Here is a 22,296-nt window from a genome sequence, read left to right on the forward strand (position 1 = left end):
GGAGAGAGGGAGGGAGGGGTTGCCTCTGCGCTTAGCCATGGCCTTCAGCTTTGGAGTTCCTGTTGTTCTGGGGGTGGGAGTTTCCCTCCGTGCGGGCCGAGAGGGAAACGACAGAGGATGTCTTTTTCCTGGCTGGCCAAGAATGCCCGGGCCTCGAGGTCTTTCCTCTGCTCGTGTGCGCCAGAGTGTTCAGGTGGATGAAGTGAGCCGCCGTCCCCCTCCTCACGCTCCGGACGTCGGCCGGTGGAACACTGGTGCTCTGCAAGAACATTCCTCCCCGGGGCACAGGGGCGTCTGCTCTTAAACACCCAGTCCAACCCTCAGCCAGAGCTCGGACTACACGTCCCTACATGCTTCCCCCAACGGCAGGGGGGCGGGGGCCACAAATCCTGCCAGCCAATAGCCTCGCGCCCGGGGAGCTGCGGTTGGTGTGTTGCACGGCAGCTGTTGTCAATGGCAACAGAGGTTTTCAGGGAAGCATGAGCTGGACAGCTGGTAGAGGGTCCCCCAGTCCTCTGCCGGGAGTCACGTGACGCCCCCGGCAGCCAATCCCATCCCTCCGCCCTCCTCTCTCCCTCCCTCCCTTCTCTCTCATTTGCTCGCTCTGGCTCGCTTAGGCTGCAGCAGGAGGGGGGGAGGGGAGATGGAATGAGAGGAGGGAAGTGGAGAGAGAGAGAGAGAGAGGGAGGGACTGGAGGGGAGGCGAGGCGAGGGGCCAGCTTACACAGGGAACGAGTGAAAGAGCTTGAGAACGAAAACGGAGAGCGGGAGTCTCTTCCCCTCCGTGTGCTTATCTAGGAGATAGGTGAGGATCCCACGCACGCCCTCCAGCCTCCACCCAGAGGACAGGGGAAAGGAAAAGAGGGGAGCGCTTGGCTGCTCGTATCCGACTGTCACACTCTGAGACACAAGGAGAGACGGGATCATGCCTCTGCGGAGCGGCGCACCAGCGGCACTCGGCTGCCAGGCTGCCTCGCCTGCGTGAGGAGAGCGGGACCGGGCTGCTTCCTTGGGAATACCGAACAAGGGCAAAGAAGAGAGAGCAAAAGGAGGGAGGCAGCCGGCGTTCCCGTGCCATGACTGGGACCGGGAGGAGGGAGCTGGCTCGCTGAGATCATGGACCAGGTGAGGATGGAGAGGAGGGGAGGGACTGAAGGGGAAGTGAAGGGGAAGTGAAGGGGAGCGCATATCCGCGCCTCGCTGAAACGAGATAGACACGCACACACACCGGCAGCAGCTCCTGGTGCATTCATAACACCCATCATCCCCCTTTCCATTCCCTCGAGGCAAAAACAAACAGCGCAGCACGCTCCTTGTGCTGCGACGTTTCCTGCCCCCAGCGAGCAAGGTTCCACTCCGGGGGGCAGAGGTAGGGGGGGGGGGGGGTGCTGCTGCCGTCAGACAGCCACCGGCAAGCGCCCGGGCCTCTGGGGGAAGTGACAAAGCTCAAAACATCAGCGGCTCCTCTCTGCTGCCGGGCGTTAGATCAGCATCGGGGAGAAAAAGCAGAACTGAGCGTCAGAAATAGCGGGGTGTGGCCGAGTTTGGTGGCTTAACGTGTCACGTAGCGGTGGACACCCCCGCCAAGAGTCAGTCAGGATGGAGGCGGGAGACGGGATGCCATGCAGCAGGGTTCCCATCCAGACCTGCCAGCGTGTGTGTGTGTGTGTGTGTGTGCGTGTGCGTGTGCGTCTTCGCTCATCCATCGAGGCTCAGGCGAGTGCGTCCGCCGCTTCGGTCATGTCACCGGCCTTTGCAGCGAGTGTCGTCACCGGCTCCGCTGGTTCGGCCCGAGAGCCGCTGCCTCTCTCTGGACCTGACGGTGTTTTCGGATACCTGGTGTGCGTTCTGCAGCCTGTTTGCCACAGAGCTCCGAGCGGGGGCCGAGCGCCGACGCCGCTGGGTTAGGTGTCGTGTCCAGGCCGGAGGCGACCAGCTGCTCGTGTTTGAGCGTGTGATGAATGGTCTTAGAGACGCCCTTCCCATGTCTCCCCACCGTGGCCCTCGACACCCGACCAGTGTTTGTCCTGCTCATCGATTACCTCACCCCCCGTCACCCCCCCCCCTTCCTCTGTCTCCCCCGTTGCTCTGCGTCCTCTCCTCTCCAGAGGTTGAAGTGGTGCGAGCATCAGGTTGGTGGGGGTGTACTGGTGACACACCCAAACCCAGCCCTTCCCTTGGGTAATTTATGCATGTGGTCCACGAGGGGAGCATCTCCTGCCTGTGTCCGCCCTCTCAGGTCAGGGTGACGTTAGCCCCCCACCCCCACCCCCTTCAGCAGAGATGATGTCATCACCGCTGCTGGCCAGACAGTGTGTGTGTGTGGGTGTGTGTGTATGGGTTCATGCCGTGGTTGCACTTGTTTGTGTGTTCTGTTCGTCTCTTAACCTTCTCTCCCCAATAACGCGGAGCGCTGGCGCGTTGGCGAGTATGTGAATGCCACATGTATGGGTCATGGCCTCAGTGTCACACACACACACACACACACACACACACACACACACACACACACACACACACACACAGACACACACACACACACACACACACACACACACACACACACACACACACACACACACAACAAACAAAGACACTTTCAGTCTCAGTCCACATTCTGCCCCAAAAAAAGCTTACAGCACAATTAGGCTCACAGGAAAGAAAAACTATTTATAAGACTGCGCAGTGCTGTGAAATGCTGACACGGCAAGGCCTTGGCGCAGTGCTAAGCCGGGGTCAATGTCATTTTAATAGATGGACCATATTGGGATATAAGAGCCAAATATGACTATAGCGCTTCCTGTTTTAATCACGTGGCAGTGCGTTACTGTCACTTAACGATGTGGCCGTGACGCATTATCTCCTCTTGTGTTTCCTGCTGAAGGCCTCTGTGCGTGTTTACACTGAACGGGCCTCATCAGCCTGGTGCTTCGCGATGAGTCTGGATATACAGCATGTGTCTGAGAAAACTTCCGAGGGTCTACTGTAATTTGGCAGTGTAAACAGGCACCAGCGCTGCCGTTCGAACGTAAACAGAGACATGTAGTGTTTACTACAGTCATGGAGAGGCTGCAGAGTTTAAAGGACATCGCCGTGCTGCATCTCTGTTCCTCTTTGTCTTTCTTTTTTTTTCTCTTTCATAGCTGTCTGTGCAAGGACAGACAGACACACACATGTTCAAACACACATGCACAGCGATAAGGAGGTCAGTGGCTCAGTGGGGGATAGGAAAAGGCCGGTTATATAAAGCGTCTGTGAGAACGAATCAAGGGCAGCGGTTTGGGGACACCTCTTTCTCTCGGAGTCTGCCTGCGCGGCGTTCTTCTGCGTCCGGGTATTGCCACGCTGCAGGCCCTGCCCGCGATGTCAGTGATCCTCAGCGGAGGTGTCCGGTTCAATATGTCTGCCAAACGCACTGACCGACACCGGGAAAGTTCTCGCTGCAGAACACTCGCCCGAGGACAATGAAACTGCCAGACTCGCTGCGAATCAGTTTGGGTCATCAGTGCCTCCCGATCAATAGTCATTACGGCAGACCTGGGCAGGGCTGTGGCGACTGCTGCCCTGTGAACTCTGGGATTGGAGATGGAGTTTGTTCGACCGCATCCATCGGACAGAAACAAGTGGTTCTCTCTCTGCTCGAACAGCCCGGGAGCCTCGGTTGAAAATGTAACGCCGGATCGTACGAGACCGAGCAAGAGATGATCATGTGCGCAGACTTGAATTTTATTGTCCTCAATGAACACAGTTACTCCTCGGCTGAATTTTTCCTGTACGTGGGAAAGTGTCTCACGTCAGCGGAGGGAGTCCCTGATACTGCTGGATGAGGCTCAGTGATGTGGACAGGGGTGGCGCTGTTGTGTTTATTCTGCTGTCTGAACATGAGTCCCTGGAGGCTCAATTTGAGCGGCAAGGCGACATATGTCTAACTGTAATATGTGTGTGTACATGAGTGTGCGTGTGTGTGTGTGTGCGTGTGTGTGTGTGTGTGTGTGTGTGTGTGTGTGTGTGTGTGTGTGTGAGTCCCTGTGGCTCTCAGCCAGAGTTATCTGGCAAATTGTTTTGTCTGTTTCCCATAGATGTGACTGAAATGGAATGCAGTCAAAATTAGCTCGGAGCGAGGCAGCCATGGAGGGAGATATTTTATGAGAGTGAAAGTGTGTGTGTGTGTGTGTGCGTGTGTGTGTGTGTGTGTGGGAGAAGAAAGGGTCTTATTAAGTTTCAAACGAGATAGTGAGAGGGAATGCGAAAGACAACAAGTGTGAGAGACAGAAGGATAAAGGGAAAGAAAGAGAGTGTGTGTGTGTGTGTGTGTGTGTGTGCGCGCCTCATGGTGGAACAGGTGGTCTAATCTGATGCCCCACCCATGGCACCCCGAGGCCCCCTGCCTACGACCCTCCAATCTATGGACTCTTAGGAATTTCTCGCTCTATTGTCCTGAGCTGTAGACACTCAGAGACTCTAAAGGAATGAACTTTGTGTGCGTATTTGCATCTAAATCGAAATTAAACACACGCACATAAGCATTTATCGATCTCCTCACCCACGCTGCGAGCCGCTGCAGCTTCTCTGACCCGTTTGTCAGATTTGCGACGCAGGGAGGAGGGAAAACTACAATGAAAATTAACCACGCTATAGAGGTGGAGTTTTTCAAGGCGGGTGCTGCATGCGGTGAGCAAAACGCGGAGCTCCCTGGGCACATTTGTGGGGACGTGGAGCTCTGGGAGCTCTTGACTGACCCTGGCCACCATTACAATGTACTCTGTGGCAGATAAAGCACGCAGGCTGCTCTACTGGGAAAGAAAGAACATTTCTCTCTCAACACGGTCACGTTGAGATGAGGGCCTCAGGCTCTGGTTTAAATACTGTCCGTCCCTTTTAACGCATGCTTCCGGAATGATTTTCATCCTGGCAATCTTTCCTTAAAGCTTGATTCTGTCGATTTATATTTTTAAAGGTTTTATCCACTCGACTCTTTACGAACTCTTTTATTTCCATGAAAATGCATATTTTGCCTCTCCCTTTAATTCTACTTTTTTATATGATGAATAGAGAAACATCTTAAGAGATTGTGAGCAAATTTACATTATATTTTTGGGCCACTTTTGTATTTAAAAGCATACAGATTTATATTAATTAATTATATTAACAGTCAGTTTTTCCGGATTTATCTTTCTGTACATGAGCGTACAGCATGTCAAGTGTAAGATGAAGATGTTAAGATGTATGTCTTTGCATGTGAAGGTTGTTGGTACAGGGTCCATGTTCTTAATTCAGGCTCTGTTGGATTGTCAGGCGGGCGATAATGAATTGGTAAATGCCTGCAGGCAGACAATGGGGCAGATTGTCCCGTGAAAGAAACTAGGACACCCATCTTCAGGACGTAAACAGCTCCCGCTCGGCACAGGACGACGACTCCGGACCTCAACCTCGGTGCTCTCGAGTGGCGAGCAATGAATGAATGCAGATGGCCGGGGCAGGGAGGCGGGGGGGATGTTCTCCCGCAGGGGTCAGAGGTTAGCCTGTGTGTTTAAAGCCCTTCCTGTCAGCAGCACTTTGCTTCGGTCCCACCCGTATCAGGGATCTGCATGCTGATGACACAGGATGAGAGCAGCTGAGCGGGGATAAATGGAACAAAACAGAGGGATGAGGTTTATCGGCGGCATGAGGCGGCCATCCAATTTGCTACTGAGTTGGTCCAATTTAACCTAATTGGCCGGTTTGGCCGTGCGCAGTGCTCAGTCTGGCACGTTTTTTTTTTTGACTTCAATCCACGACCCTGGCGGTGTCTTTCTGTCTCTCGGTGCTAGTTTTCCGGCCTCCCGCTCCTCCTCTGTCGTCCTTGAGCCTCGACTCCAGCGTCCAGGTGCCGCGTGAGGACGGCAGTCTGGAATGAACAGCTGCGCAGCTCGACGCCTGCGGTTTCATTACTTTGATCATTAAACAGGCCACGGAGATGCCCCTACCGCTAGTCTGCACCACGGCTGCACATCAGTAATGAGCTGTACGCTTCACCCGCCGCTGACTTATTGGCCCCGTTTTTTGTTTTTTTTTCCCAAACTACTGAAGAAATGCTCCAGTTTTAACGTAATTCAATAAGAAAATGATGTGACCGTTGTCCGATAACAGAAAATCTGCGATTTCAAAACAGTTTGAACTTGTTTCCACTCAGTCACAGCCCGGGCCCCATCTTGTACATCAACGGATATTTTAAGTCTCTCAGTCGTATTCTGTGGCTCTCACGTTCAGAAAAGAACACACTGTTCCTTTACAATGTCAGCCCCATTTTTTTTTTTTTTTTTTTCTTTCCATATTTTGGGCTCATGTTGCTTTTGTATCGTCACCATAAATCCCGTGTGATCCCACCGATGGGGTTCAAATGAAAGACTCGCCACAGAGCCTTATCTGAGGCCAACTTAATTTTTCATTGCCCACCCTTATCCCGCCCTGTCCTGCAAGCGCCGTACTGAGCCCCCTTGTGGCCGCCTCGTGCAACTGCGGCTCAATTCCTTTCTTTTCAGGGGGATTGAGGATTATCTATTTAGGGAAATCTCTGCAGTGAGAAGCGAAGGAACAGATGGTCGTCTTTTTACAGGATTCAACCTACAATAGGAAGATGTTTATTTGTTTTTGCTGTTGACATTAATGACAGTTCATATTTAGGTTAATTCCACCAGGGTAATACACGCTTTAATCCTCTGTTTCTTGGTGGGTTCTCATCACTCATTGATCAAGGTAGGGAAAACTCAGGGTTTTTTGGTTTATTAATAAATGTCTGCTCATAAAAATAATTATCCTCTCTCACAGATTTTTTTTTTTTATACTTTAATATGAATTTCAGTAGGTATTAATATATGATCAAGTTGTCATCTTTCTCTCCATGTTCTTTGTTAAAAACCTCCTGAACCCTTCCATATAGATTCAGCGCATCCACGTGTGCGCGGAGAGTACATATTTAAAGCCTTCAGAGTTGAGCAAAGCCGGTCTCTTTTCTTCACTCTAATCTTATCTCCGTCTGTGGTTTCGGCTCAGACATGAGGTTTAAGGCAGAATTACAATTTTATGAGCCTCACACCTGTGTTCAGGATGTGAGAAGTACATTTTTTTTTTTTTTGCGCTGATGTTGAATAGATGAAAACAGGGACCTTTTGTGAAGGTTAAAAATCTGTTAAAGCGTTCCTCTCGCGTGGCCTCCCGTCCTGCGAATGGAGAACACCCTGATTTAAGACCATGTCTAGACAAACTTATCTCTGAGTTTGAACGCCGGGGAAACGCTCGGATTAGGCTATGATCTCCTTGAACATACAGGATTATTCACTTTACAGTACAGTATGTACTGTAAGAGGTGTGGCTTAAAACTTTTGTTGTACCACAAATGCTCAGGATCTGTTGTCGGCCATAGGGTCCTATATTTAATTCACAGGAAGGTTTTTATTTATTTTTGCTAGAGGATGCATGAGTATTCAAGTGACGTCTGTGCACTGGATTATAAAATGCTGCAACTGCTTTTTATGTTTTGAAAATCAGTTCATTTTTCAAACTGGTTTAATTGCTGCACTTTAGTTTGTTGTTTTAGTAAAACTTTATTCAACCAAGTAAAAGTCTGGTAGAGATTATAACCATGAAGCCAACCATGAGTCATATCATTATAATAATAATACTAATAATAATACTAATAATAAAACCGCACTGATGAATGCCAATGCTAGAGACGCACTCAGTTTTATAATAACGATGCTTCTGTAAGGTCATGTCAAAATTAACTCGGTAGACTCAAGTCTCAATTCTGTTTTCTAGCTTGACAGGAATGCACTTTTTTTTCTTTTTTTTTTACAAAAAGTTGCACAAGCTTCTCCTAACTGTCTGCATGAATGTAAAATTTCATATTTAATGATAATGAAGGGAAGTAGCCATCCAGAGAATCCAACATAATCAAGTGTTAGAATGTGTGATCACATCCGATTTCAGGATTTTTCCAAATGCTAAAAGAAGGAAATAACTTTTCAATGTCCGTTTTCCATTGTGTAGTCAGGTTGATGTTTTAAGGAAACATACCACCTAATTCTTGTCATTCTATTTTGTGAGAGTTATTTTAGGACGTTCCTGACTCGTCATTGACCAGCAGAGAAATCTCGTGTAAATATTTTCACTGATACCAGAGCAACAGGTTCCCGAATGTGACTTGAGGACACATCTCATCCTTGGAACTCATTTCCATTGTGCGCCCTCCCGTGTTGCAGGAAGTGATGCTAGAGGCAAGAAGTGGAGCTGTGAAAAGGTAAAGAGGCCGCGAACACATTTAGGCTCTTATGAGGTGACGGGCACCAGGAAGGAAACTGCTGTTGGAAACGCAGGCCTGTGTTTATTTTCCCTCGCTGTCTCTCAGAGGAGGTTTAGGGGAAAAGAAAAGGTGGAGGGGAGCACTACAGGGATGTCCTTTTGAAGAATGTGTGCCAAGCGTTTATAGTAACAGCTCACATTTCTAGAAACACTTGAATACCCTGGATGTGATTCAGTTGTTGCTGGTGCCTGTGTTTGTCTTTGGGAATAGTTCAATCGAGACAGAACTGGAGAATCCCGGGAACCGCTGGTCATTTTTCCGCACTGTGACACCTGAACATCCACTACTCCCCCTCATCGAGACTCGGGGTATTTCCTTTTCTTTCCTCCTTTATCTCAAACACTCCCACATGGCCACTCTAATCAGCTCTCGCCGTGTTAAGACCAATGTCTGTACCAGACAGAGAGCTGCGGTTCGCGTTTCGGCATGAGATAGTGTATCAGCTCGTACGGGAAGATGGGACATGAGCGGGCCTGAGAACAGTTTTGACAGGAGGTGCACATGTATAAAACCCGGTAAAACATTAACACTGAGTAGATGTGGGTAGAAATTCATGTATCGTTTGTGCAAACCAGAGGAAACTGAGGAGTTGAATCAAGCTCAGTAGGCATGCGGATGTGGCCTATCAGCATGTCCAGTCAAGAGCACAAGCTGGTGGTAGTCCTTGGCTTGAATGTGTGTGTGTGTGTGTGTGTGTGTATGTCTGCGTTGTTCTTGGCCCCAATGAGTCATTCTCTCCAGTACCCGACCCAACTGAACGTCCTCTCCAACAGCCAGAGCTCCAACTCTAACCTGCCTCTGTCTCGGCAGATTCAGTGTCCACAGGCTCGTGGTTGTTTTCTGTTTGAGGGACCGTGTCCTGCAGAAGAATGAGCGAGGCAGCTGCAAGAGAGAATTGGGGGGGGGGGGGTTTACAGTGAAATGTAGAGCGGGGTGAGGCAGGGAAAGAGGACGGGTCAGCAGGTCAGACCCGATCCTCGGGCTCTGAGCTTCAGCACATTCAATTCGAAATAAAAGAACCGATACTACATTAAAGTGCATTAAAGTCTGAGCTTTAATTACAGTAGCTTTACATTAATATTGAAAGAACTGCGTGTGAGTTAATAGCCCTTTCAACACATAGTGTCTTAATTGCAAGGGGATAAAAGTAATTGGACACTTGGCTACGAAGTGCATCTTGGGCAGCTGTGTGTCGTTTCCAAAACAGTTCACACGTGGCTCAGAGTTTACTGAGAGTTGAGAGCTGCCATTTAGATTGAGCTGGAGTTGTCTTGTCAGTATGAGGATCGAAGGGGTGGACATGCAAGTGAAGAAGATAATAAGGAGGCTTAAAAAAAAAAAAGCCCAAAGCAAAACCGAGGAGCAGAAAATCATTTGCATGGTGAAGTAAAATCCCTTTATGACTGCACAGCAAGTCAAGCGTGCTCTCAAGGATGTGGGTGAACATGTTTCCTTGTCAGTGATCAAGAGAAAACTTGACGACCACAACCTCAGAGGATTCAGCACCAGATGCAGATCCCTGGTTAAACCTCAAATACAGAAAAAAGGCCAGGCTGCAGTTCACAAAAACACACGAAAAGAAAAACCAGTAAAGTTCTGGATACAAAGTTCTGTGGCCTGATGAAACAAAAAATCAAATCAAAATGATGGGAAGAGGATATTATGGGAGGGAAAAAAAAAAGAACAGGTCATGACCCAGGCAGGTACGGCTGCCTATGGACCTGGCACACTGGCGTTTACTGACGATTTCACTGCTGACTGAAGCAACAGGGTGAATGCAGATGTATACGGGAGCCTTCTGTGTGCCCAGATTCAGCCAGATGCATCGAGCGACATTCCAGTCATTCAGCGGGACAACGAGCTTGTCGGGCTGAAGAGACGGAATATCCTAAAACGGGACGAGTCCGTCGCCTGACCTCCGTCCGACTGAGCGGCAGACCACTGGGGAAGGACCGGACTGAAGGCAGAGAGACCCCAGAACAAGCGAAAGACGAGAGCGTCACCAGGGGAAGATACAAAACGTCTGCTGATGTCTGTCGGTCAAAGACTTCAGCAAATGTTAAATATGATGATTTTATTTGACTCCATGTGTATTTGTCCAATTATTTTTGAACCCCTAAACTTTGGCCACTATGCGTTAAAAGAACTATATCTCCCACACAGGTCTTTCTATTCTGATGCAAGCCTACTCGAATTCAAACCTGCCTTACTTGTGTAACTTATCACAGTGTTGTCAAAGATATGTTTTTGCTCCGGAGCGCTGCACTTAAGCTGCATGACCACCCAACGATAATGTCTCAATCCCCAACTCGAGCTAGTTCAAGTGTCTACTTATTAATATTCATGTTATAGGGGAGAGAACAGAAACCAATGGTAGGGAAGATTTTGTGGAACTCTGTTGCCGTGAAGTTAAGACCCTAAGACTCCGAAATCAGCGAAAAACAAACAAACAAAAAAGAAAAACTAAAAAAAATCTTCAAAATGATTCTGGGACCGGTTTAACTGGACATGGGAGCGAGGATTAATATGGATGTAGGACGAGCCTGAGCAAAGGCTGCAGCTCAAACGCCGTCTTTCAAATCCAAACATTTTTCACGTTTCAGTGTGACAGGATAGTACAGTTCCGCACCCTGCCTGTCTGTCTGACTGGTCAGCTGTTTCCTCCTCTCGTGCCAGTTGTCGGGCCAGACAAAGAGGACTCCTCCTTTCACGCAGAGGGAGGGGGGGGGGGGTTTACGGCTCGGGCTGGAATCCTTGCAGGCCGGGGTCGCCGCTCCCCCTCCTCAGACTTCCCAAGAAAGCCCTTTCAAAGGAGTGCCACAGGAGCCTGTGCGTCAACAGGCGGCCAGAGACGACCAGAGTGGGAGACGTACGGCAGAGTCCCTCGCATGTCTACATCTCATTCACAAGTGCGTAAATCTCCAAACCGCCGCCTCGCTCCTCGATGATATCCGTGTCCCAGTCACCCGCTTACATTCGCGTATGTGTTCGTACATGCTTAGCAATAAGCAGCTGGACATTACTTCGTAAGCCTGAGCATATGTGAGCATACTCCCAGATATTCCTATAGGGTCATAGTCCACACTTCTCCAGGTCCTGACGCTGATTAGCCGCTCGCGGCTTTCACAAAACACATTTCACGTTATCAGGGCCCGACGGGGAAAATCCGCTTCTTCTTACATTTGAGTCAAGGACAGAAAGAAGGTGACTCTTTATATTACATTTGGAGAAGATACTGTAGCTCGGCAAGCCTCGCGCATTGTGTCGTTTTTGCCTCCTAGCAGCATGAAAAGACCGTGCAGGCACCTTCATTAAATGCAGCTGGAGTGGAGGGGTAGCGTGGCCTGCCTGGCAGAGAGGGGAGTGTTACGGACTCTGTAGAGGCTTAAAGTAAATGATGTTGAAAAGATCTGGCAACTACACTCCTCAGACTGAAAGTATGCGTGTGCAGAGGAGGGTGACGGACATATACTGAGAGGACAGGCTCAATAACTGCGGGGAAGTTGGGTGAAAACAGAGGAGATATGAAAGAATGGGGGGAGAAGCCTTGGGGGGGGTTGGAATAGTTGGAATAAATGGAGTGGCCACAATTAATAGTAGCATGCCAGCGCAAAGGCTCAGTGAAGTGGCCTAGAATGGTATGAGGGATGGCAGGAGATGCCCACCCACCATCATTCCCTCCCTCATGCCCCCCTCGCCTCCACGGCACCCGGCACCAGAGCGGGAATCTCGTTCCGCCCTGGCAGGACCACTTGCCAAGCCAGGCCAGCGGAGGGAGGTGGGAGCCGGGTCGCGGTCAAGCGAGTAAATCGGGGGGGGGGGCTGTGCGTGTGATTACGTAATGACCGGGGCAAGGGGCTCTCGCTGACTCTGGATGCTCCCTGCTCGTCCTCCAGCCGGCCCCTCGAGGGAGAGAGATCGGGGCGTGTCGCCTCGCATCCCCGTCAGACCGGGCCCTACTCAGGCAGTCTTGGGGACGTACCCTGCGCCTGAGGCTGTGTGTCAGTAAACAGGGCTGACCCAGAGTCATGGCACAAGGAGGAGCGAGTCGTGGGATGCAACGCTGTAAGTCATCAAGTGCGGTCTGCGAAATAACAGACACTTCTTTTGGGTGGATATGGATACAATTACAGCTCTTTCCTGCGTTTTAAAATATGCCTACCCACCTGCTGAAATGTGACACACGACTCCTCCAGCACGTAAATCTTCCCTCCTTCTCTCTGCACCTCTCAGCCTCGGCCGCCCAGCAGCCATCAATAATAGAGGGGGCCCATTTTGCTCGCCTGACAGCTAGATTGAAGCGTAGCGTGAGCGTGTATCTGCATGCAATCTGGGATAAGAGGTGGACAAACCCCGAGCGCAGGAGGGGTGCACTAACATGGGATCGTTCTTCCCACAGAACAGTGTCAGGGCACAGACTGATTTATCCCTCCGTCCGCCGGAATAGAAAACACATGGAGTGCAGGAAGGAGACGGAGGCTGCAGAGGTAGATCCTTGTTTGAGGTCAGAGTGGATAGAAAGCGTCCAGCTGTGACAGCCCTCACGCTCCGCGACCCCCAAAATCCTAGCACCGTGAATCTCCCTGTGTGCCTCGTCACCCTACCCTCCCTTTTTCCTCGGAGACCGTTTGCCTTCCTCTCCCACCTTAAGACCAGGAGACTCCTGCTAAGTCTCTCTGGGCTCTCAGTCTGCCCCAGTGGATTTCCAGCCTATCTGGCGTTCAGAGAAGCTACTTTGGTCGCACTACACGAGTAACCTGGAGGGGGATTTAGGACGCGTATGGTAATTATCCGCCTCGAGCGGGGGAGACGAGCGAAGGTCAAGACTAGGACTTTTGAAGAGCGTCCTCTGTAAGCCTTTGGCAGGGATTGTGTGTCTCTGAGCGGGCCAGAGGCGGAGGCTGGAGGCCGCGAGGAGAGAGGGCGAGCAGACAGAGATGGAGGCTGAGTTGGCAGCTGCAGCTCTTGGCGTGGGAAGGGCTCCTGTAAGCTGCTTTTTCCCCCTATGACTCCAGTCTGCTTCCCCATAGGCAGGCAGGCTTTTGAAGTGGCTCTCTGATACTTGCACCCCTCAGAGTAATAGTAGCCACATGGGCCTCCAGCTTTGAGCCACCACTGCGGCTAAGGCCAGCACCACATTTCTCCATTTTTTTTTTTTTTAACTCTTCTTTCCTTTTTCGTTTTTCTCACTTCTATTCCACCTTTTGGACAGAAGTTCACATTTACACCCACTATACAGTGTGCCACAGCTCTTCCCGTGGCGCATATACAGCATGATGTAGGGGTGACTTCTTGGCAGCAGTCTCAAGTTCCTGTTCTGCAGATGAGTAAGCTTCCCCTGACTGTACTCTGTGTCTATTGATTCCCATGGACAGAATTCGTCTGCAGCCCTACTGGCTAAAAATACATGTCTTTCAATTCTTTTCTGAGAATGTATGTATTATAGTCTGTCTGGGGCGTGGAAGGAATTCTGACAACTCTCAATGAATTACGCTTTCAGTCTTTGTTGAGCCCTTTTTTTTTTTGCCATGTTTGTCAGTTTGCCATGACTCACGCGCTCACTTTGGACTCGTGTGGCTTTTTTCTCGCTGGCAGCGATTTATGATCAGGTTATGAGATTTTTCGTACATCTGAAATTATGTCGGTGGTGTATGTCTTCATTACCTAGCAACTATTTTAAAGATCAATGAATTGTTTAAGTATTTTTTTTAATCAAAGTGCCAAAAAATTCGCTGGTTGTTTCATCTCAAATGTGAATATTTGCTGGTTTATTTATTTATTTATTTTAGTCTTCTATAGGGGTTAAGTGAGTATTTTTTGGGTTTTGGACTATTTGGTTTGTCTGAAACTAGCACGGTGAATTTGCCACTTAGGGCTCATGGGAAACTGTGAGGGGCATTTTCCACTGCTTTCTAAAACTTTATACACCCAACAAGTTAACACAAGTGAACTGAATCAGCAGATTATTCGGCAGTGACAGCCGGTGTTAGTTGCAGTCCTGGAGGGGATTTAGTTGCCCTCTCACTTGTCGTTTTTTACAGCGTAAACACAACTTAAGAACAAGAAGTCCTATATTTTGTCCCACGCTTGTTGTCGCAATGCTCGAATGTCACCACGTACATTCCCTCAAGTACAATTTGAGGTACTTTACCTGAGCGTGTTTTTATTTAAGGATACATTTCAGAATGACACACTGACAGCCGTGCCTGCTATTCTCTATGCAAATTAAAATTTCAAAATCCTATAACGAGCACATAAATTACAAAACATTTGAATACAGTAAATTTAATCTGCCATAAAGCAGATAAAACAGTTTAAATGAATAGTTAATATATAATTAATGAATCCTATAACACAGTGAGTGGGGCTACGTCTGCTTTTGATTCTTTAAGTCTTTTCTTACTAAGTGAAGTTTTGAATGCAGAACTTGTTTCATTAGTTCCGCGTTCTTCATAATAACTGCAGGCTATGTTTACTTCCAAAATTAAAAAAAAACAAAACACTTACTGTCCTGGAGGCATCGGCCGGTCACACATGCATGCGCACACACACGCACACACACGCGCGCGCGCGCACACCGCGGCACCCAGATGTTTTGGCACAGCCACAGGGAGCCCGCACGCTGCGGGTTTGCAGGGCGGAGCGGACAAATTCACCCTCCTCCAATTTGAATCCCTTCAATTCCCGCGGCGTCAAGTTAACCGCAATATAAACATCGTACTTCCGGTGAGGGCGTCCACCTCAAAAGCCTCAACCAAAAGTTTAATAAATAAATAAATACAATTCTTCTGGCCATTACTTAGCACGCTCACGCTGATGAAATGCGGAGTAGCCTGATATTTCTCCAATTTTAAAACATCATTCAACCCTCGTGCTGCAGTGGCCGCTCAGTCATCGTTTCCAGGACGACGTCCGACGACGCGTCCCGTCACGAGAAGTGAGACGAAATTTGTACCGAGGCTTTTGTTGAGGTGTAGACACATTCCTTCTCGTGACTTTACTTTGAAGGCCGAGTATGCTGACATCCTGCCCCCCCCCCCCCCGAACGAAACCTCCCTCCACCCCTCCACCCCTCCCTCCACCACCGCTTGTGTTTTGACGCTGCAGCCGTCCGTTTCCCGGCAGGACGAGCACGAGTCGGATTTAGTTATGTACAACTGATACGGTCTGGCGGAAGAAGAAGAAGAAGGAGGAGAAGAAGAAGAAAGAGGAGAAGAGGAGGAGGAGGAGAAGAAGGAGAAGAGGAGGAGGAGGAGGCGGCGAGGAGGAGGCGGGGAGGGGGGAGCGCACTGAACGGCCCGAAACAACGGGAACAGAGTGGGATTGTGTTTTTGGTGGTGGTGGTGGTGGTGGTGGGGGGGGGGGTTGGGAGGAAGGAAGCTGGATAAGTGTTGAACATATAAGTTTGTGTTGGAGCGGAGCATTGTTACTCGCAGAGCTCCCCGTCCGCCTCCGCCGCCGCCGCCGCCTGTGCAGCAACCAAATCCGCCTCTGCCTGCCGAGCAGCCCAACAGGTCTCCGCTGTCCAATGAATGGAGTTGCTTTTTGCCTTGTTGGAATACCACCCTGCTCGGAGAACCACGTAAGTACACGGAGCCGGCGCCGTCGTCTTCGCCCGCCGACCCCGTCGTCTCACCGATACCTGGGCGTTGTCGTGCCTGCACGGTCCTGCGGCGCGGCGCGGCGCCGCGGGGGCCGGTCAGAGAGCGTGATTTTCCGCTAAGAGGATTTAACCACTAGTTCACACAGCCGCCGCGGAGGTACACACACAGACACGTACGCGCACACCACACACACGCACGCACACACACACACACACACACACACACTCTCGCCGACATACCGTACAGAAAAACCAAGAGTTTGCTCGGTGTTTTCTCCGCAGCCTTTGCTCGCCATGGCGGACGGCGAGTGGTGCGTTGCCGAACGAAATCAGTCTCTTCTTCCAAAATAAGGAAATAAACGAATAAATAAAACAAAAAAAATCAAAACCGATCCAGCGTCGTATTAAACGCCCGGGGCTGCTGCGGACTTTTTGTCATTGCCAGGCTGTCAATCTAGACCGGACGTCCCGAGCAGGGATGATGTTGGGAGCGTGTGTCCATCATTGTGGTCACTGGTGTTGGTTTTTTTTTTTTTAACAGCAGTAATCTGAGAGATTAACCCGTTAACTGACTGTGAATGGAGCTCCACTGGACTTGTGTTGCTTTAACCCTGGCAACTTGGTGTTTTTTTTTGTTTTTCTTTTTTCTTTTTTAAATTAACGATTGGGAGCAAGCCACCAGATAGTGACACAACCATACACGAGGATGGAGGTGTCTTAATGGGAAGATGGGGGAAGTATGACTTCTCCCAATTAGCATCACAAGACTTCGCAGCCTCTTTGGTGTGCGTCACTGCCATTTCCATTTATGCTCTTTTCTTTCAAAACTATACGAAACAATCTTTACCTGAGCAGTCGGGTGATACGTTATGGGGGGGAAAAAGAAAAACGAGGTGGGTTGGTTTCTCCTCGACAGCGTCGCCTCCTCTAAAGACAAATGGAACAGCAACGAGCGAGCCCGATAAACGCTTTTCGTGACTTCCGCCAGAAGAAACGTGTCGTGCTTCGCTGAAAGCCGTGTCAGAGGAACAGATTCACATTGAGTTCCTCCTGGGCTGGCTCCGGGAATGTGTGTCGGAGTACCGATGTGTCACGGTGAAGTCACGGGGTAAGGCACTGGCAGTCTTGGGCAGTGGGCTGCTTGCTGAAAGAGGCACTGGGTTTGGCATCCTGGCCTGGTGCTGCACGCCTGCCAGGGTCTCTCCTGTGCGCTGCAACATGGCTCAGTCTTGGTGTAATTAGGAATTTTTCTGGGTTTCCGCAGTTCTTCCCCCTGTTTCCCCACCTACCTTTGCTCCCTTTTATCTTTTCAGAGCATCTCTTTCTATCTGCCGAGCTTGGCCCCCCCTCCAGCAAAGAATAACGCTTCCTCCTCTGTGGTCACGCTGTAATCGAACCTCTCTGGTTGTTACGTCGCTGCAACAGAGCTGCAAATGTCTCTTCAAACACGTTGAATTCGCTTTAATCTTTTCAATTTTACGCTTTTTACACACAGACTTGCAGTAAAACGTAAAAACACTTTGCAGTAAATGTATGACGAGCGCTGTGTGTGTACCCACAAACCTGTCATTTTAATCAACAGGAACTCATAAAACTCCATTCAAAGTGTCTCCCATTTAACCGTTAGCGTATGTCTCTTTTTGGCGGAGGCCTCGTTGCTCACCTCAGCCTGTCTAATCTCAGTCCCTGGCCCTTTTTCATACCTGACCTTTGACCCTGCATGTCTCAGCCAACACCCAGCTCATCTCACTCGCCCTGGAGTGAGGAATTTACCATTGTGGCAGCCGCTTTATCGTACAGTCGACTACGCCCCGGAACACAGATAGAAATAACCTGCACGCCATTTTTCCTCTTTTCCCCTCCCCCGAGTCTTGTTATTGAGCGCTAATCCGTTGGGATGGAGCGATAAAGACCAACAGCGAGATGCAAAATTACACTAGAATCCGATTGAGGGGTTTAATTTGTCAAAACGAGACACAAAGTAAATCAGCCTTTGCGCCCCGGTTCGGCGACCGACCACGGAGAGGAGGAAAGGGTGTAAGTGTCTGTGAGATGAGAGCAGTTATGACGACATCCAGTGGGACTGGTTTAATGCTGTTAGCAGGCCTGCCCTGATGTAGCAGCGCAGGGCTTGCGGGTGAGATCGATGAGGCTGAGGATAGCAGGGTGGGGCAGGGGGCAGGATGAGCCAGTGCTCCTGGTGTCCAATGCTGCACGGAGCCACGTGATGCCAGAAAGTATTGATGATGGGAAACATGAGAGCGCTGTTATGAAAATCTTGAGCCGAGCCGGTCGATGTCAAAGCCCCTTCTCTGTCCGTGCGGCACGTGTACCAGTTCGTCTGACGTGCCGCCGACTAAAGCAGTATTACCCTGCAGTCTCTCTCCTGATGAGAGACTATTTTACTTTTTGCTGATCCTTGATCTTTTTAGTCCTGATCTGGAAGTTGTTTGTACATACAGACCCGCTAATAGCTTCCCCAGGTTCACTTGTAATCGTCAAAACCCAAACTTCAGCCAGAGGCCTTAGCTGATCCGCACACTGTCTTTTTTTTTAGTCCACCCCTGAGCTCCGGCTGATCGCGGGGCAGCCGCCTCAGAAAGGTTGCAGACCCCCAAACCACAGAGGTCTATGTAGTCAGCAGGTCCAGGATCAGTTGCTGGTCAAGGCGGCGTTAAGTGAGAACAGCTGTATGATGCTGCAGAGGAAAGCATTTCTGTGATCACTAGCAGATGGCTTCACCACGTAGTAGGCACATGGCACAGTCAACGCTGCAGTGCTGGGAATTCATGTGATTCTCGTTAAACTGTCACTGTCTTTTATTTTCAGTCATCCTTGTACAGTGTCTCAGTTTCATATTCCTCACCACTGGTTCCCGCCCTGATGGTCAGATCACGGTGAAGATAAATTCGAGGGGTAGTGAGATGATTAGCATAAATTGTTGCGCAGCTAACAATTATTTTCATTATCCGGTAGTCTGCCGATTATTTTCTTGATTAATCGATTCATCTTGTGGTCTATAAAGTGTCAGAAAATATATAGAAAAATGACCATCATAGTTTTCCAGTGCCCAAGAAGCTGACATATTTAAATGTCCTGTTTTGTTTCCAAAACCCAAGAAAATTCCTTTCACTATTATAGAAGACAAAGAAAGCAGGAAAATATGAACATTTTAGAGGCTAGAACCAATGAATTTGAGGTACTTTCGCTTAAAAACTGACTTAAAACAGTTAATGGATTAGCAAAATTGTTGCTCATCAATTTTCTGTCGATAGACAAATGGACAAATCCTTTCAGTTCGACTCGAATCGTTGCTATTTTTCCCGTGAATTTTTGTAACTCTGACCTCTGAAAAGAATTAGGAAAAGCCGTCTGAGAAGTGAAACTCACTCTCTGGTTGAACCGGTCAACAATCTACAGACAAATGAGGTTGAGGTTGCGAAAGAGGTTGCAACTAGACGTTTATTTTGTTCGGAGCAGCCACGGGCCAAAAACTCTGGGAATGGCTGCTGTGTTCTAGTACTCGTACGTGTCTGTTTGACTTGTCTTGTACCTGTCCTGCGCTGTTCTGATCTTGCTCTGCAAGAATTAAATGTGACGTACATTTTCTGTACTAAGAGGGAAGTGATACGAGGCGTGTGCTGACACAAGTCAGCAATGCTGAGAATTTGGAAATTTCAAGTTTCAAAACCGCAAGACTGGGTTGCCATTGATTTTTTTTAAGTTGTATTCCAGCCAGGTAAAAGAACGAGCCAGGAATGTCCACTAGCCTGAAAAATCGAACGTTATTAGAACGGGTCATTTTTTTTCCCCAGGTGAAAATGCTAACTACCCAACACCCGATGTGGTATCTGGACCACTGACTGTCTTTTACAGTGTCAGCTCAGTGGACGGAGCCGCACAGCGAACACAGAGCGCCCGACAGTAAACCGTGTGTTACAGAGTGCCCCGCATCAGTCCGTTAACGCCGTTAAAACGACTCCCACGCCTCCGGCACCGCCACCTCTGCTGCGTTCCTCCACTCCGGGGCCTCCAGACGACAACTGCACCGCCGCTCGCACCTCGCATCCACAATCATTAACCTGGAGATTGTGTTTGTTGACACACTTGAATCACTCCCGTACACAGACAGACAGACACACACACACACGCACGCACCAAGCGCGCAGTCAAGCACAGGTGTTCACAAACATAGGCACTCCAGCATGTTTACATCACACTTACAGGATCAGAATTACACACGCATAACTCATAACCTGGGCGCAGGTGCACGACACACGGTCTGGTACACGCCAACTGTCGTGAAGTTGAGGCAACAGCCTGAGCGCCGCGCAGATTTGGCCTTCTCTCCTGGTGTTTGCGTGGGGGAAGTCCTTGATGCTGTGCAAACATCGAGCCGCCAGTGTATCGGTGGGCGAAGGACATCAGTCATTACTGACCTTGTTTACTGTGGTGAGAGGGGAGCGGCTGTTGCGGTGCGGCACTGCAGAGCAGGCATTGTTTCTGTTGCTAATGGCTCTTTATTGATCAGTCAGTCAGTCAGTAACACCGCTGTCTGTGGGAGCCAAAACTGACTTTATGTTATAAAGTACATTTCCTTTTATTATTATCGTGATTCTGTTCATCTTGTGCAGCTTTAAGGTTGGAAAAGTCATCTTATTCAGCGCTGTCTGACAGTATTATAAAATACTTTCTGTATCAGTTTGTTTCAACTCCTTGTTGAAGTTATATGGTGTTTACAAGACTCCACGTTTTTGTGGCTGCATTATGCCATGAAATGGAAAAATTCTCCATGTCTTGTGTATCTCTTTTTTTTTTTAGCCTGACATGTTTGATATCTTTGTAAACTTGGGGATGTTTCCCGTGGGAACTTTTACGTAAGGTAAGATGAGGACAGAGATGGGTGTGTCACAAAAAACGGAGTTGTCGGCCTGCTGTGATTGAATTTTAACGACATTGACTTCCACGGAAAGTATTTAATCAACATCGGTACTGATACCGATCTAGCAAACTGGATCGGAGCATCCCCACTCAACAAATATAAAGAATGTTAACAGAACATCATGATCCGATGGCCGGACCTGCACCTTCCTTTGAGAGATGTTATTTGTAAATTGACGACATAAATGAGAGAAAATAGGGAATATTTGAATGCTAGTCAGCGGCTCTCCATTTCATTTAGATTTTGCCCCTGTGCTTTCATTTGCTCTCAGTACTCAGTTGTTTCTCCTCTTTTGGGCATATTAGCCGGACATGAAGTTTACCCGTCCAGGAAGATGTGTTTTTCATGTGGCGTCTGACTCCCAGGTGCTGGGAGGTTTGGTGTGAAACAAAGCCTCTCTCAGAAACAGACGAGGGCTAATTAGATTCAGCCCGTAGATGGCCTGGCCTGTGTCAGTGCCTCTTTGTATTTGAGCCTGCAGAGCGCTGTGTTGACGTGTGTGGGTCACATCGCGTTGTTTCTGTGCGGGAAAATAAGAGGCTGTCATACGGCGCTGTACATGAGGGAGCTTCGTGTTGATGTGACGCTCGGCACGCGGGAGGAATGGATAACAGGTCGGATCTTGTTCTGAAATGCAGACTTGACTCTGTATCTGTCTGCGGGATCGGCCTGAAGGCAGCCAGACGAGGGTTTGAATCAGGGTCAAGGTTCAGAGGTCAGGGGCCCTCCTCGTCACACACTTGCCCCCCAGTAAAGAGGCTAAAGAGGCGGGAGGGGAACCCCTGTCACTGTGTGCAACAGGGGCCACGGGGGTTAAGCAGGGGCCGCCATTGGACTGATCTCCATTCAGATGATCGGACCCATGTTTTGTCTTTCTCACGTTCCGATATCGACCGTGCACCTTTTTTGCATCGCGTTCCCATCATGTTTACATTTTTTTTTTTTTTTTTTTTGCGAAGAGCGCCGACGATAAGAACGAGTGTGTGCGTTCGCAGAGAGCTGAATGGGGCACTGTGTCTCGCTCCACTCAGCTGTGTGGGCTTTTTTACGAACAGCAGGGATTGCACTGGAATGTGACAGAGACGGAGGAGGAGGAGGGCTAAGGAAGGAAAGGAGGGTAGGAGATAGCGGCATAAAGAGAATCCTGATGACTCATGGGGGGGGTGTTGATGCCAGTGTGACATCCAAAACACAATGAAGCGATGGAAGGGGAAAACAAGCAAAAGGAAAGCACATTCTCCCTTCATAAACTGCAGAAGAGCTGCCAAAATTCAGAGTGCTCTCGTAAACTACAAGTACAAGGGAGCTGAGTGTTTACTTACATCCTGTTATTGGATGTTCTCGGTTTTACCAGGGATGGGTGATGGGCAAAGTCTTCTGTCCCAGTAGAGTCATTTTTCTAGATAAAAT

General features: G+C 49.2%; 1 protein-coding gene across 1 annotated transcript in view; it reads left to right on the plus strand.

Moving 5' to 3' along the window:
* The first annotated feature begins 11,202 nt into the window (after positions 1 to 11,202).
* arhgap23a (Rho GTPase activating protein 23a) overlaps positions 11,203 to 22,296 on the plus strand; it is a 61,233-nt gene continuing 50,139 nt past the window's right edge. The window contains exon 1 of the mRNA XM_040123352.1: positions 11,203 to 11,250. Coding sequence (XP_039979286.1) covers positions 11,230 to 11,250 — 21 coding nt within the window. The 5' untranslated portion in view covers positions 11,203 to 11,229. The remainder of the gene's footprint in view (positions 11,251 to 22,296) is intronic.

Source organism: Xiphias gladius, chromosome 3 (genome assembly GCF_016859285.1).
Source record: "Xiphias gladius isolate SHS-SW01 ecotype Sanya breed wild chromosome 3, ASM1685928v1, whole genome shotgun sequence".
NCBI lineage: Eukaryota > Metazoa > Chordata > Actinopteri > Istiophoriformes > Xiphiidae > Xiphias > Xiphias gladius.